The 16,300-nt window shown below is 24.3% G+C and overlaps 1 protein-coding gene across 1 annotated transcript; it reads right to left on the bottom strand.

Moving 5' to 3' along the window:
- Positions 1 to 12,890: 12,890 nt before the first annotated feature.
- Positions 12,891 to 13,901, bottom strand: LOC105140450 (uncharacterized). The gene is made up of 3 exons (XM_011047294.1): positions 13,784 to 13,901; positions 13,551 to 13,629; positions 12,891 to 13,220 (listed from the first exon to the last, which is right to left on the bottom strand). The coding sequence occupies exons 1-3, from the start codon at positions 13,787 to 13,789 to the stop codon at positions 12,949 to 12,951; spliced, it is 357 nt and encodes a 118-aa protein (XP_011045596.1). The 5' UTR covers positions 13,790 to 13,901; the 3' UTR covers positions 12,891 to 12,948.
- Positions 13,902 to 16,300: the final 2,399 nt, after the last annotated feature.

The raw sequence follows: 16,300 nt of genomic DNA, 5'->3' as shown, positions 1-16,300 counted from the left end.
GTAAAATCAAAAGCTTATGGAGTTAATTGTAAGTTAGTCCCACTAACTTTACAAAACAACTTTAATTAGTCTCTTAACCATATGCGTAATTCAATATTACTTTATTTCAAAAAATTATTCTTTTCTCTTAAATCTTTTTCATATCATTTACTTTGTTTTTCCTTTTTAAAAAAAGAAAAAAATAATAAATTAAAAAAATAGCATGAATGGACAAAAAATAATTAATTAGTTTTCAAAACTAGATGAACTAATTTATATTTTACTTAAAACTTATGCTAATGAACATTCATGGTACATTATATATATATTTTTTACATTAAAAAAAACTTATGCTAATAATTAATTATATATATATAACACTCTGGATTTTGCATAAAAAAACTAGGAAAAAGACAAGATAAAAATAAAAATAAAAATAAAAATTGAGTTTGTGTTTGACAGTGATAAGGGATATAAGACACAATAAAATACAAAAAATAAAATAAAATTATTTTACCATTAATATTGGTGTGTATTTCATGTATTATCCATAGTTATTAAACTTGAATTGGCCCGATGAATCAACCCAAGACTCAATAGCTGAATAGGCTTGATTTTGTTAAAAGACTGACTGGTGAAATAACCCAGCAAAACCCGGTCGACCTAAACAAACCCGGATGTGACCTAGTGTGTTTTTTTTTAAATGTGGTTTTTCTCCTATATCTTTTTTTTATTTTTTTAGTTGATTATTAACACTTTTTAAAGTTTATTATATAAATATTAAAAAAATATTTTATTTTTTTAATATGAAATTTGAAACTCTTTCGTATATATACTATATATTTACAAGAAAAAAGTTATATTCTTTTGATGTGTGATTTGAAATCTTTTAGTATATATACTTTATGTTTCCAAGAAAATAATTATTTTTTCAATGTGAGATTTGAAACCTTCTCGTATATATATTCTATGTTTACTAGAAAAAAAATTATGTTTTTTCAATATACGATAAAAAAATGTTATTTAAATACTTCAATGGTTTTTCTCCTATATCTTTTTTTTATTTTTTTAGTTGATTATTAACACTTTTTAAAGTTTATTATATAAATATTAAAAAAATATTTTATTTTTTTAATATGAAATTTGAAACTCTTTCGTATATATACTATATATTTATAAGAAAAAAGTTATGTTTTTTTAATGTGTGATTTGAAATCTTTTAGTATATATACTTTATGTTTCCAAGAAAATAATTATTTTTTCAATGTGAGATTTGAAACCTTCTCGTATATATATTCTATGTTTACTAGAAAAAAAATTATGTTTTTTCAATATACGATAAAAAAATGTTATTTAAATACTTCAACTTAAAAAAATAACATAATATATTTTTAATGTGTGATTTGAAGCCCTTTAATATATATAAGAAAAAATTTATTTTTTCAATGTGAAATTTGTATATATACTATATATTTACAAGAAAAAAGTTATATTCTTTTGATGTGTGATTTGAAATCTTTTAGTATATATACTTTATGTTTCCAAGAAAATAATTATTTTTTCAATGTGAGATTTGAAACCTTCTCGTATATATATTCTATGTTTACTAGAAAAAAAATTATGTTTTTTCAATATACGATAAAAAAATGTTATTTAAATACTTCAACTTAAAAAAATAACATAATATATTTTTAATGTGTGATTTGAAGCCCTTTAATATATATAAGAAAAAATTTATTTTTTCAATGTGAAATTTAAAGTCATTTCATATATATACTTTATATTCACAAGAAAATAGTTAATTTGTTAATGTAAGATTTGAAACTTTTAGTATATATACTCTATGTTCCTAAGAAAAAATTTATTTTTTCAGTGTGGGATTTGAATCCTTTTTTATATATACTCTATGTTCACAAGAAAAAAATTTTATTTTTTCAGTGTGGGATTTGAACCCTTTCTTATATATACTCTATATTCACAAGAAAAAAAATAATATTTTTTAATGTGAAATAAAAAAACTTTGTTTGTTTAAATACTTCAACTTAAAAGGATAATATATTATCTTTTTATTGCGAGATAAAAAATTCTTTTAAACTTTATTGTTTATAACATGTATAGCCTATATTTATATGAATTTTTTTATAATTTTTTATATAAAATATTAAAATTTTAAATATTTTTTTTAATTTTTTTAAGTTGATCCGAGTTGACTTATAAATCCCAAGACCTGGCCCCTTGGCTTCATAATTTTTTATCTTTTATATATTTTTTTTAATTTTTCTAAGTTGATCCGAGTTGACCTATAAATCCCAAGACCTGGCCCCTTGGCTGGGTCAATCCCATGACCGGGTTTGATAACTATAATATTACCATTAAATTTGTAATGTTTTAAATAATAATATAGATTGTTATTTTCACTTTATTTTATAATAAGCATTAATTCTTCTTATTAACTTAATTAAAATAATAAAATTTCTCCACTCATCCAAATCATGTTAAAAAAATTTGTAAGAGTCTTAAAAGAGCGAATTCATTGCTAAAACGATAATGTAATTATATTATGATGGACTCTATCATTAAATTATTTCTATAAATATATTTAATATTGAATAAATAATTAAATCATTTATATGTCAATTTGAGAAGCAACATCCCAAGACAAATTAAGGCGAGCAATCTTGGGTCTGAACACGTTTCCTTCTTACGTAAGGATAGCTCAGTGCCAACTGCAGCTATTTTGACATTAATTGATGCTATAGGTTATCTTAATTGCTGCATATTAACTGGAATAATGATTTATGTGCTTCTTGATATCAATTAGTGATGAAAATGGTGAAGCAGCATCGTGTTCATCTGAAATAATTAGTGATTCATGTTTTCCAGTTCCTATGCAATTCCTCTAGAATGACCTTCTGTCACTGAACTTTCTTCTTCATAATACAAAAAGGTTTTGGACTCATTGTCAATAATTACTGAAACAATTGGCATGTAATAATGCTTTTTACAGCATACATTCCTAATGGCTCAGAAGCAACAATGGGAGATATAAACATGTCCTTCTGATATAGGTCCCAACAAATATTACAGATGCTAATGTAAGTTCTCTCTCTCTCTCTCTCTCTCTCTCTCTCTCTGGGTGAGAAAAGTACCACAATTTCGTTGAATATTTTTCTCAGACTTGAGTGATAAATTCTGGATGCTTGAATAAGCAAAGCTACGTGAAGAATGCTGAAAACAAAGGGAAATTGGTAGCTAACAACTGGAACTTCAAATACGTAAGAAATAGAGCATAACAAATGGAAATAACATGCAACAGGAAAACACAAACACGTAAAACACAAACACATATCAACAATGATATGAAACTCTCAACTGCAAAAGATAATATCAACTATGATATGAAACTCTCAACTGCAAAAGATCCAGCATTCTTCTTGTTCTCCACTTGCCCATGACTGCAACGGTCTTCATTCACGTCCACTTCATCCATCCCTGCATCCGTTAGCTTTTATATCAGATTCCCATGCTGCAACCTCTGGCCTCGACAGCTACTTTCTCTGTTTCCTTTTTTCAATGTTTGCTCGATACTAATATTCTTTATGCGTTGCAGGACTAATGAGTACTCCATTATTATTTATATCTGTATATTTATCTGATATATATATATATTTGTAAACAAAACAAAAATCCTCTCTAATTATCATGATTTGTAAGCTAAATTTGGCTAGTACGGTATCTTTTGAAATTTCATTTGAAACAGCATTTTATAATAATTTGAATTTTTTATTTAAAATTAATGTTTTTATATTTTCAGATTTTTTTGATGTGTTAATATAAAAAATTATTTTTAAAAAATAAAAATATATTGTTTTGATATATTTACTATTCTTATTTACATTTCTAAATACTCTCCAAATCTGTATGATTTTTAACATCAATATTATTCATATTTTTTTGGATAATTGTCATTTCCCAGTTACCAATTAAATGAGTACATTTATGGAAACAATGGCACTCAATTGCTTAACTTTATTTTAATTATAGTGCCATTTATATACATTTTTAAACACAAAATAAACCATCTCTTACCGTAAATAGGTAAACTTTTATAATTACTGGTTTAGCTATTAATGGATCGGATTTTAACCCCAATTTAATCCAATTTTGATGTAATTAAATGAATGTGGTTTACAATTTTTATGACTCGAGTTTGCTAACCCATGGATCAAATGTGGATCTATCTTAATCTGGTTTGCTAATAATCTGATCCAAAATTAATATCAATATTATTTATACAAATATGATATTAAAAAAACATAAATATAAAAAGATAACAAAAAACATGACTATGGATTTAGATTCAGGGTTTTTTTTCTTACTCTAAATACTAAATAACACTATATATTTATGCTCTTCTTTTCTCCATATTGATGGCTATTGTTGCAAAATATCACATGATAAGTTTTTTATTCATCCTTTTCAAATCCCGAATTAACTTGGTAAAAAACCTTATAAAAATATGACAATAATTCATAAGTTGTTGCTAGTATTGTACATGTATTTATAATTTATAATTTATAATGTCTTGATCCAATTTTGAATTTCTGTCCATCTCGAACTTGTTCTTTATAAAATACTAAAATGTTTCTTTCATACCATTCAAGTTGTGCATAGAGTAGGCATTTTTATCATTTTCCTTTAGCTTTGTCGTAATAATTGTCTAATTTAAATTAATAATGGCATTTAATTTAATTTTTTAATAAGAACATTTGATTATGCAGCATGATTTTGAATGTAGCTAACACTTTTTCTTTAAAAAAAAAATCAATGGTAAGTCTGATGGATATTTAAAATCTGATACGAATTCATAAGATCCAATTCAAGAATTTAGATTTATTATAATCTAATCCAAATCAAATTGATTGACAATCTCAAATTTTAAAAAAAATTTTTGTTTAAAATGAATTTTTTTTATTTTTTGAGATTATTTTGTTATGTTGATGTCAAAAGTAATTTTTTTACAATAAAAATATTTTATTTTAATGTATTTCAAGATAAAAAAATTTAAATTATCACCGCGACTAAAATTTCAAATACACCCTTAATAAGAAAATTGGATACAAATGCTTTGTGCTAGTCTCTCTAACACATGCATTATAATTACAAACAAAACTAAATGTTCTTGTGGTTTTTAAGTGAAAAGGCACTTTAAATGCCTCTCATGAATTTTATCAAATTTAAAAACTTTATATAAAGCTAATTTCATGAGATATAGTTTGAATTTATAATGAAAAAATATGACTAAAAAAGATAGAGGTAAAACTAGAAAATAAAAGAAGATCACGTGCCCAGGCCTATAACCTATATTCTAGTTATAAAAGTCTTTATTTATTTATTTATTTTTAAATTTAATTTCATTAAAATTAAATAATTAAAAATATATCTAAGGTATAATTTTATCAGATGTTGTTTAGTTTTTATTATATTATGATAAGATTATAATATTTTTTATAATATTAGCAAGCACTCTTTTTATATAGATTTTTATGATTTTTTATATTTTAAAATTTTATTTATTACCTTTCATATGCATGCACATGTTTATCTATTTTTATTATTATATAATTAAATTAAAAAAATAGATTCCAAGAAGTTCCTTTCACCAAAACATAAGTAGTGTGTTGTTTTAAATTTTTTTAATACATTTGTGTCAAACATGGTTTTTATTTCATTAAAACTTGCTTTAATAATTCTTAAGAGTTGTTATAAAAACAATATTCTTATGAAAATAAGTTTTTTAAAAAAGTATTAAAGATATCATATCTATACAGTATTACAGTGATTGTTCTCTCATAAAGAGAATATTAAGAATGATGTTGGTGGAAAAAATAAAAAATTATTGAGAATATTAAGAATGATGTTGGTGGAAAAGATAAAAAATTATTGTTATTTATCAGTAAAATAAAAAAAATAATCACTACTTAATATGATAATCACTAGAAAACCTAATGGTCTTTGAAAATTTGAATAAGGGAAGTGATTGTGTAAAAGAAAAATGTATCACTTCCTAATGTACCCTACTTATAGTAAATTGGTTTAGTGTTTATTCTAACACTACCAAAAATTAAACAAATACAAACAAAATTGTTGACATAATGTTTTTGTTAGTATTTTACGGTAATAATTACCAACTGAATTTTTCTCTTGCTAAATCATCAATACATATTGATAAAAACATTATGTTAGTATATACCAATGGAATCACAGATGGAATATAAAAAATTTAAAAAAAAACAAATCAGTGTGATGACATAAAAGTTTTTATGGATGATTTTATTGACAAAATTATAATGGGATTCAAACCAAGATGTTCGTATAGTGACGTGTCTATTTTATTGATAGAATGGCCGATGGATTTACAAATGAATATATTCCGTTGATAATTTCATCTATAATAGTTAATATATGATCTGATTATTGATCCTCTCCTTTCCTATTTCTTCTTATTCTTCTTCTTCCCCTTTGCATCTAAACAAAACATCCCCCCTTATATCAACACTTTGCATCTAAACAAAACATCCCCCCTTATATCAACACAATTCACGTTCTTCAATTTTTGTAATTATAACATCTGCATTCTTATTTATTATGGATTTTAATTTTATTTTTAGTAAGTAAATCTATCTTTAAAAAAAAACACAATTTTAAAATTTCAATTTTATTATTGAATTTGTTTTAGTATATGTATTTTGTTTGGGAGTTTACTTGTTTTATTGTTTTTTCTCAAATAAATTTATAGTATGAATTTATAATTTTATACTTATTATAGTTTGTTTTAGATTTTGTAAAATTATATTTGTTTGTAAATTATTAAAACTTATGTCGAATTACCGACTTAGATATATTGTGATAAAATAAATAATAGATTATTTAACGGGTTCATTTTAATTTTTTTAACTTTATTATCAAGTTGTAATTTTCATAAATTAATATATATAAATTTATATATACATAGATAATTGATAAATATTTAATATAAGTTTGCAAGTAAATTGAATAATATTAAGTTAAACCGATATTTTTTAAAATTTATTTACCGAATATAGTTAATTACTTTCAAACCAATAGTTTTTGAATTATCTAAATCAATAATTCTTATTTATTTTTTATTCCAACATTTTTTTTAAGGTTTTCTAAGTTGAAAAATAAAATGCTTGGACTGAAGTGTGGTGCGGGTAACAAATAAAATAAAAATACACGAGATAAGAAAAAACAAAAGCCAAGTTCCCGTCGCGCCAACTGAAGAAGTCCCATTCAACATAATTTCTATCAAAAGCACGAAAGAAAACAATTATTGGATAAACTTTCTGCTGAATCCTGATTGCAAGTCCCTTTTTTTTATTTTATTTTAATGTATTTATAAATAAAAAAAATTTAAATTATCACCGCTACTAAAATTTCAAATACACCCTTAATAAGAAAATTGGATACAAATGCTTTGTGCTAGTCTCTCTAACACATGCATTTGTAATTACAAACAAAACTAAATGTTCTTGTGGTTTTTAAGTGAAAAGGCACTTTAAATGCCTCTCATGAATTTTATCAAATTTAAAAACTTTATATAAAGCTAATTTCATGAGATATAGTTTGAATTTATAATGAAAAAATATGACTAAAAAAGATAGAGGTAAAACTAGAAAATAAAAGAAGATCACGTGCCCAGGCCTATAACCTATATTCTAGTTATAAAAGCCTTTATTTATTTATTTATTTTTAAATTTAATTTTATTAAAATTAAATAATTAAAAATATATCTAAGGTATAATTTTATCAGATGTTGTTTAGTTTTTATTATATTATGATAAGATTATAATATTTTTTATAATATTAGCAAGCACTCTTTTTATATAGATTTTTATGATTTTTTATATTTTAAAATTTTATTTATTACCTTTCATATGCATGCACATGTTTATCTATTTTTATTATTATTTAATTAAATTAAAAAAAATAGATTCCAAGAAGTTCCTTTCACCAAAACATAAGTAGTGTGTTGTTTTAAATTTTTTTAATACATTTGTGTCAAACATGGTTTTTATTTCATTAAAACTTGCTTTAATAATTCTTAAGAGTTGTTATAAAAACAATATTCTTATGAAAATAAGTTTTTTAAAAAAGTATTAAAGATATCATATCTATACAGTATTACAGTGATTGTTCTCTCATAAAGAGAATATTAAGAATGATGTTGGTGGAAAAAATAAAAAATTATTGAGAATATTAAGAATGATGTTGGTGGAAAAAATAAAAAATTATTGTTATTTATCAGTAAAATAAAAAAAATAATCACTACTTAATATGATAATCACTAGAAAACCTAATGGTCTTTGAAAATTTAGATAAAGGGAGTGATTGTGTAAAAGAAAAATGTATCAGCTCCTAATATACCCTACTTATAGTAAATTGGTTTAGTGTTTATTCTAACACTACCAAAAATTAAACAAATACAAACAAAATTGTTGACATAATGTTTTTGTTAGTATTTTACGGTAATAATTACCAACTGAATTTTTCTCTTGCTAAATCATCAATACATATTGATAAAAACATTATGTTAGTATATACCAATGGAATCACAGATGGAATATAAAAAATTTAAAAAAAAACAAATCAGTGTGATGACATAAAAGTTTTTATGGACAATTTTATTGACAAAATTATAATGGGATTCAAACCAAGATGTTCGTATAGTGACGTGTCTATTTTATTGATAGAATGGCCGATGGATTTACAAATGAATATATTCCGTCAATAATTTCATCTATAATAATTAATATATGATCTGATTATTGACTCTTTCCTTTCCTATTTCTTTTTATTCTTCTTCTTCCCCTTTGCATCTAAACAAAACATCCCCCCTTATATCAACATAATTCACGTTCTTTAATTTTTGTAATTATTAAACAAAACATCCCCCCTTATATCAACACAATTCACGTTCTTCAATTTTTGTAATTATAACATCTGCATTCTGATTTATTATGGATTTTAATTTTATTTTTAGTAAGTAAATCTATCTTTAAAAAAAAACACAATTTTAAAATTTCAATTTTATTATTGAATTTGTTTTAGTATATGTATTTTGTTTGGGAGTTTACTTGTTTTATTGTTTTTTCTCAAATAAATTTATAGTATGAATTTATAATTTTATACTTATTATAGTTTGTTTTAGATTTTGTAAAATTATATTTGTTTGTAAATTATTAAAACTTATGTCGAATTACCGACTTAGATATATTGTGATAAAATAAATAATAGATTATTTAACGGGTTCATTTTAATTTTTTTAACTTTATTATCAAGTTGTAATTTTCATAAATTAATATATATAAATTTATATATACATAGATAATTGATAAATATTTAATATAAGTTTGCAAGTAAATTGAATAATATTAAGTTAAACCGATATTTTTTAAAATTTATTTACCGAATATAGTTAATTACTTTCAAACCAATAGTTTTTGAATTATCTAAATCAATAATTCTTATTTATTTTTTATTCCAACATTTTTTTTAAGGTTTTCTAAGTTGAAAAATAAAATGCTTGGACTGAAGTGTGGTGCGGGTAACAAATAAAATAAAAATACACGAGATAAGAAAAAACAAAAGCCAAGTTCCCGTCGCGCCAACTGAAGAAGTCCCATTCAACATAATTTCTATCAAAAGCACGAAAGAATACAATTATTGGATAAACTTTCTGCTGAATCCTGATTGCAAGTCCCTTTTGTTTTTTAATTTTTGGGGTGGAGTTCTTTTTTCTCACTTAATAAGTCTCAAAAATTCAAGTTGTCCAGTAATTTTATTACAAATCAATACTAATAATTTTATTTATTTTCTTTAATTTTTTTAGTTGGTAGTTTATATTTGATAGGTAAAGATAACTTTTTTCTGAAAATTAAATAAACATATTTAAAAAAAATCAATAATATTTTAGAAAAAAATATTCTAAAAATATATCAGTATCGGTAATCGTAAATGAAAATTATAAACCTTTATTTTAAAGATTTCTAAAATAAAAATTATAAATTTATAACTTATGAATCCTATTTTTATATATATAAAAAAAATTAAAATATTATTTTATTTTATAATATTTTAAATTGTATTATGAGTAATTTTACACTCATTTTATTTAATAAAAAAATAAAGATATGACTGATTACCAAAGATTTCAATAAATTTAATAATATTGATAGAATATAAATTTATTTAAATAAGTAAATTTATTAAGAAATAAACTCCAGTAAATTTTATATAAAAATTTATAAAAGAAATTATATTAAATTTTTGTTAACTTTATTATCAAGTTGTAATTTTTATAAATTAATGTATATAAATTTGTATATATATAGATAATTGATAAATATTTAATATAAGTTTGCAAGTAAATTGAATAATTTTAAGTAAAACCAATATTTTTTAAAATTTATTTACTTAACATAGTAATTACTTTCAAAACAATATTTTTTGAATTATTTAAATCAATAATTCTTATTTATTTTTTATTCTAACACTTTTTTTAAGGTTTTCAAATTTATAAAAGAAATTATATTAAATTTTAATGAATCTAACTATGCCCGATAACAAAAATTATTGAGCTTAACACTTTCAACAAACACCTATGAGGCCCTGCTCGTCGACTTGGCAGCACACCTGACGAAGCTACGTGAGCATCCATATTTGTTATGTTATTTTTTTTGGAGATACAGACAAGCTAAAATATATGCGGTGAGGTCCGTCATTTTTTCATATTTGTAAAATTATATTTGTTTGAAAATTATTAAAATTTATATTAAATTATTGATTTAGATATGTTGTGATGAAATAAATATTAATTTATTTAATAAATTCATTTTAATTTTTGTTAACTTTATTATCAAGTTGTAATTTTCATAAATTAATATATATAAATTTGTATATACATAGATAATTGATAAATATTTAATATAAGTTTGCAAGTAAATTGAATAATTTTAAGTAAAACCAATATTTTTTAAAATTTATTTACTTAACATAGTAATTACTTTCAAATCAATATTTTTTAATTATTTAAATCAATAATTCTTATTTATTTTTTATTCTAACACTTTTTTTAAGGCTTTTTAAGTAGAAAAATAAAATGCTTGGACTGAAGTGTGGTGCGGGTTAACAAATAGAATAAAAATACGCGAGATAAAAAAAAAACAAAAGCCAAGTTCCCGTCGCGCCACCTGAGGAAGACCCATTCAACGTAATTTCTATCAAAAGCACGAAAGAAAGCAACTACTTGGGCAAATTAAATTGTTTTTCGTAGTCAAGGGGATGTAAAGTCTCTAAAACTTGTCATTCGGGTCCAGCATGATTTTGATTGTATAATTCACCTTTGTCCTCTCCTAGCTTTGTTGCTCTGAAATTTCCAATTCGCGAGTCGACGGTCGAAAATGTCTAGCTCTTCTGTCATTTATTACTTGTTTAGTCTTTAATATATAGATTTAATTTGCTCTTCGCGTCCATGACCTCTAGGAAATTGTTGACTATCACCATTGGAGCTTGCTGGTGCAAGACTCAAAAAATAAACATTTTTCACTTAAAAAAGATGTGCCTTGACACTTGGATACCTTACCCTACTTGCTTACAAGGAATTTGTTTTGGATTTTTTTTTTTTTGCGGGCAAACATTAAAGATATGGTGAATAATTAATGTTTTACATAAACCTCCATTATATCAAAAGTTAACTTTTATTTATATAACTAGATATTTTAAATGTTTTGATGGTATAGTTTAATTATTCGTTAACAAAAAGTTCAATTTCTGAAAAATAAGAAAAAGATTATTTATATTAAGAAAACCAAACAAATGATTCAGATAATACAAAAAAAATTTAAAAAAAAAATTAAATTTTCAGGAAAATAAAAACAAATTATCCCACTATCGGAAACTATCTAATTTAAAAATTAAATTTTCAGGAAAATAAAAACAACTAATTTCCGACATAACCTTCTTCCAGCCCTTTTCTATTAGATATTATTTCAATAATATTCTTAAAAAAAATCATGTATGAAAATACCCAGTGGATAATTATTTCATTTTTTCAGAAAATATCCATAAAAAATATTACATCAAAAAGGGTAATCTATGTGTTAATGGTGGAAAAAGATAGATGATGGATTTTCTATCAGTAGTATTTAATTAAAAGCACCGATGGAAATTTTGTCGATAATTATAAATTGAGAAAAATCTTGCACCTATGTATGAATTATCTGATACAAATAGATAAATAAAAGAAAAAAGAAAAGAAAGCAACAACACCAATAGATCCTCCCTCCCTCGGCAATACCAATCCACCTCCCCGTTTACCACAAAGTTGCCTGGCTTCCGTTTGGAAGCATCAACAGCAGCCAGCATCCCTTCCGGCCCACGCCTTTTATTTCAAGTGCTAGGATGGATATCATCTCTGATATAAAAACCTAGATTAATTAATAGAATTATATGAATATAAAAACCTAGATTAATTAATAGAATTACATGAATCCATCTTAATTATATTATATGCATAAGTGGTAGTTTTAGTTTAACGTTGAAGTGAATCTCGACGTTAACATTTAAAAATTAAAATGGCTAATCGATGAACATAAAGTAGTTTTAAATCCATTGTGGGGTATTTTAGGTGTTAAAGGTTTTTTCTCTAGTCTTTTTTTAAGAGTTTGTAACGAACCTCAAAGGGTTTGCTCAAATATTGTCAAATTAATCAAAATGATGGTTCTAAGACAATGAAATAAACTCTTTTCTGTGAATGATGCCCAATATTACGATCCTGAAGCTGTGAGTACTGCATGCATCCTCGAGCTTAACTATAGAATTCGCAAATCACAAGAACATATATCTTTGATATCTCATATATAACAAGGAAGATTATACTGATACATCTCAAAGGATGGAACAAGGAGGTGGTTGGCGTGGAGAGTAAATGTCTTCGTACACCAGAGTTGGAGGATAGTGATGAAAGTAATTATTTGGCCAAGACAGCACGTCTTTCTCTTCCGAATTCTTCTCTTCTTTCTCTTCTTTCTCTTCTTTGACACTCACTATCATAACATGCCCAAATTTTTTCTTGAGGGCACGGGCCAGCTTAACCGAATCAACTTCATCCCCAGTCACCACAACTTTGTCTGACCCTTCTATTTCCACAGAATTCACACCTGTCCAACATAATAACTCCGTATCAGAACCCATGTAGGATTTCATAACATGTTACTGTTACATAATAAACATTTAGAAAAGTTTATATGACGCGTGTATGAAGGGAAAACAACAAAGAAAGAAGAAGAAAATGAAGAGTTTGTTCAATATTAGTTGCATGAAACGACCACACCTACTAAAAAAGATTACTAAATGAACCAAAATGTATTTATTCCTTGCAATTTGCGGAGGTCAGTATCAGTATTTCTCTGACATGGTAAGTCTCGTGATCATCGTACAGTTCTGGAAAGCAAAACATGTTCATTCGGAAATTAAGGAATGCTAAATACCGTTTGCGACGGCTGCAATCTTCATAGCCTTCGTTCTGTGTTTGCTGGAGTTCATTGATACCTCCATAACTATTTTTTGCTGCACCGTTGAACAACAAACATTCCCTTTTACGTGAATGTTAATCACATATAGTAAAAGCTTGCATTTCTTATTCTATGAGTTTAAGGAAAATGAATCTCACATAAATTAAGCCGTAAACAGTGTGACAAGTTCTGTAGGAGAAAATACTTACCTTCATTCTCAACTGCAACAGAAACCGAAGGCAGTTAATTTCGGTGAAATACTCTCTTACGCTTCAAGTCTATTGTGGAATGGAGGAAGAGGAGATGCTTAACTTGTATTTATAGGAAAATAAAATACTTCTTGAGTCACACTTGGGACATACGCGGTCCAAACGCTGAACTATTCTAACCCTGTATCGTCACATCGGTTCACTGCTTATTTTGTTCCTTAGAAAAGGTAGTTCACATAAAGTTCTTATTTTAAAAAATTCATAAATATATATTCACAGGGATCTCTGATAGCCAGGTGTATAACAAGTAAAAAAAAAAAAAGTCGCAATTTAGTTTTGCAATAATTAAAAATATTAAATATTAAGATAAAGATAATTCCATCCAAGTAAATAAAACTTTATAAAACTTAACTCTTAAATTAATTAAATATTAAAAAATAAAATAAAAAAAAAAAAAAATTAAATTAACCTAAATTAATTTTTCAAATATACGACTTGATGTATAAAATTATTTTATAGAAAATAAAAAAAAATAAAAAAATAAAAAAATTTAAATTAACCTAGATTAATTTTTCAAATATACGACTTGATATATAAAATTATTTTATAGAAAATAAGTTAAAAAATTATGAAATTTAATTATCAATACTTAAATTAACTATAAAGAATGAAATTAAAAACTTAAAAAATAAATTAAAATTAAAAAATTAAATTTAATATAAAAAATTTAACAATACACTCAGGTAATTTTGACAAAAAAGGTGAAAACAAATGAGAGGAGGATATATAAAAGAAACAAAAATAAATAAAAGTATAATGATTGGCTGAAACGGCACTGTATTTCTTCTCCAATACTTGTCATCGCATAATAAAGGTCCCTTCAAGATGATTCTAGCGACGCCAATAAAGGATGCCCTTCGTTATCTTCATTGCTCTGGTATGAGTCCTTGGTTCTTTAATTCTTCATTTGTAAGCTCATACGGTATGCAATTTCATTTTTCTTTTTGAATTAAGTTCTTATTAGATTTTATAACTTGGATATGTATTTCAAATTCATCCTTAAACTTCCATTTTCTTTAGTTTTAGACAAATTAAAACAATTAAGTAATTTTCTTCAATTTAACTCTTAATTACAACCAAAAAATTCCTAAACTTAATTTTTACGTGTGATATTCAATTATTGTTTTGATTTCAAACTCTTAATTACAACCAAAAAATTCCTAATTTAACAATATACTTGATTTCAATATATATATATATATTATTTTACTCTTATGCACGTTCTTTTGTTTTTCTTTTGTAGTTTATATGATTATTAACAAAAATGACTAAAATAATTAAAATTTACTAAATCTACTAAAAAACACTTTTTTGATATTTGAAATATATAAAAAAAAGGGTAAAATATTGGATTTTGATAAAAAAAAATATTTACCAAAAATATATAGGGCGTGAGATATTTATTGTGACACTAAAAACAATTTATGTAAATTGCTATAGTAAAATTATTGTTTTGTTCTTGGATAAAAAAAATTATTGAGGGTAAAGGTGTTGTGATCTTTTTCACTAGCTCATTAACTATTCAGAAATTATTGGGGGTATGTTAGTCTTTTTAAGAATTTTATACAATAAAAATATATTTTTACCTTCAAGGTCAATACAATTTAGAATTGTTGACAAAAAATTTTTTTATTACTTTTTATAAAGTTTTAAATAGTTAAAATACTTCTTTACCCCTAGGATAAAAAAATATTGGGTTGGTCGAGGGTTTTTTTGGTTTTTCCCTTCTTCAAGTATAGTTAAAATACGTTATTAATTAACCATTTAGGTGGTGGCCAAGTGGTAAGGACTTGAGATCAAGAGGTTTGCTCCCTTTGTGGTATTAGAAAAAACATTTTTTATTACTTTTTATAAAGTTTTAAATAGTTAAAATACTTCTTTACCCCTAAAATAAAAAAATATTGGGTTGGTCGAGGGTTTTTTTGGTTTTTCCCTTCTTCGAGTATAGTTAAAATACGTTATTAACCTTAGAAATGATAAAAAATAAGGTTTGTATTTGGGGGTACTTTAGTAATTTAGCACACAGTTTTTTGGTAATAACTATGGTCATATTTTGGTATTTTTGGATGTTGACTTTTTAATTTTTTTTTTAAGAAAGCTGTTTGACTTTTTAATTTTTTTTTTAAGAAAGCAGTTGATGCGTGGTTATTACACACCAATATGTGAGTGGCTTTCGTACCATTTAGGCAGCGACAATGAAATTACTAGTGTCCAAATTTGACCTTCAGCCATATCTTTGAAAGCACTACCATGTTCTTTTCCTCATGATATAGCATATAGCTTCATATGATGTTCGTATTATCTTTTATTGTTGTTTTTTTCCCTCTTTTCTCACTTTTGCTAAATAAAGTGCCCCATTGTCCTTTTTGTTTTTGCCTTTTAAATTTGAATTCTCATTCTTTTTATTTTTTTCTAATTCTTGTTTTTTTTATAAAAATTTTGTTTGTTTTCAATTTA

This window comes from Populus euphratica, unplaced genomic scaffold (assembly GCF_000495115.2).
Source record: "Populus euphratica unplaced genomic scaffold, PopEup_1.0 scaffold186.1, whole genome shotgun sequence".
Lineage (NCBI taxonomy): Eukaryota > Viridiplantae > Streptophyta > Magnoliopsida > Malpighiales > Salicaceae > Populus > Populus euphratica.
This window is presented reverse-complemented; position numbering and strand designations above follow the sequence as displayed.

Excerpts from the sequence above, each read along its gene's own strand:
- LOC105140450 (XM_011047294.1), bottom strand. Across the intron at positions 13,221-13,550 it reads GATTGCAGCCGTCGCAAACG|GTGTGAATTCTGTGGAAATA; the intron begins GTATTTAGCATT and ends TATGTTGGACAG.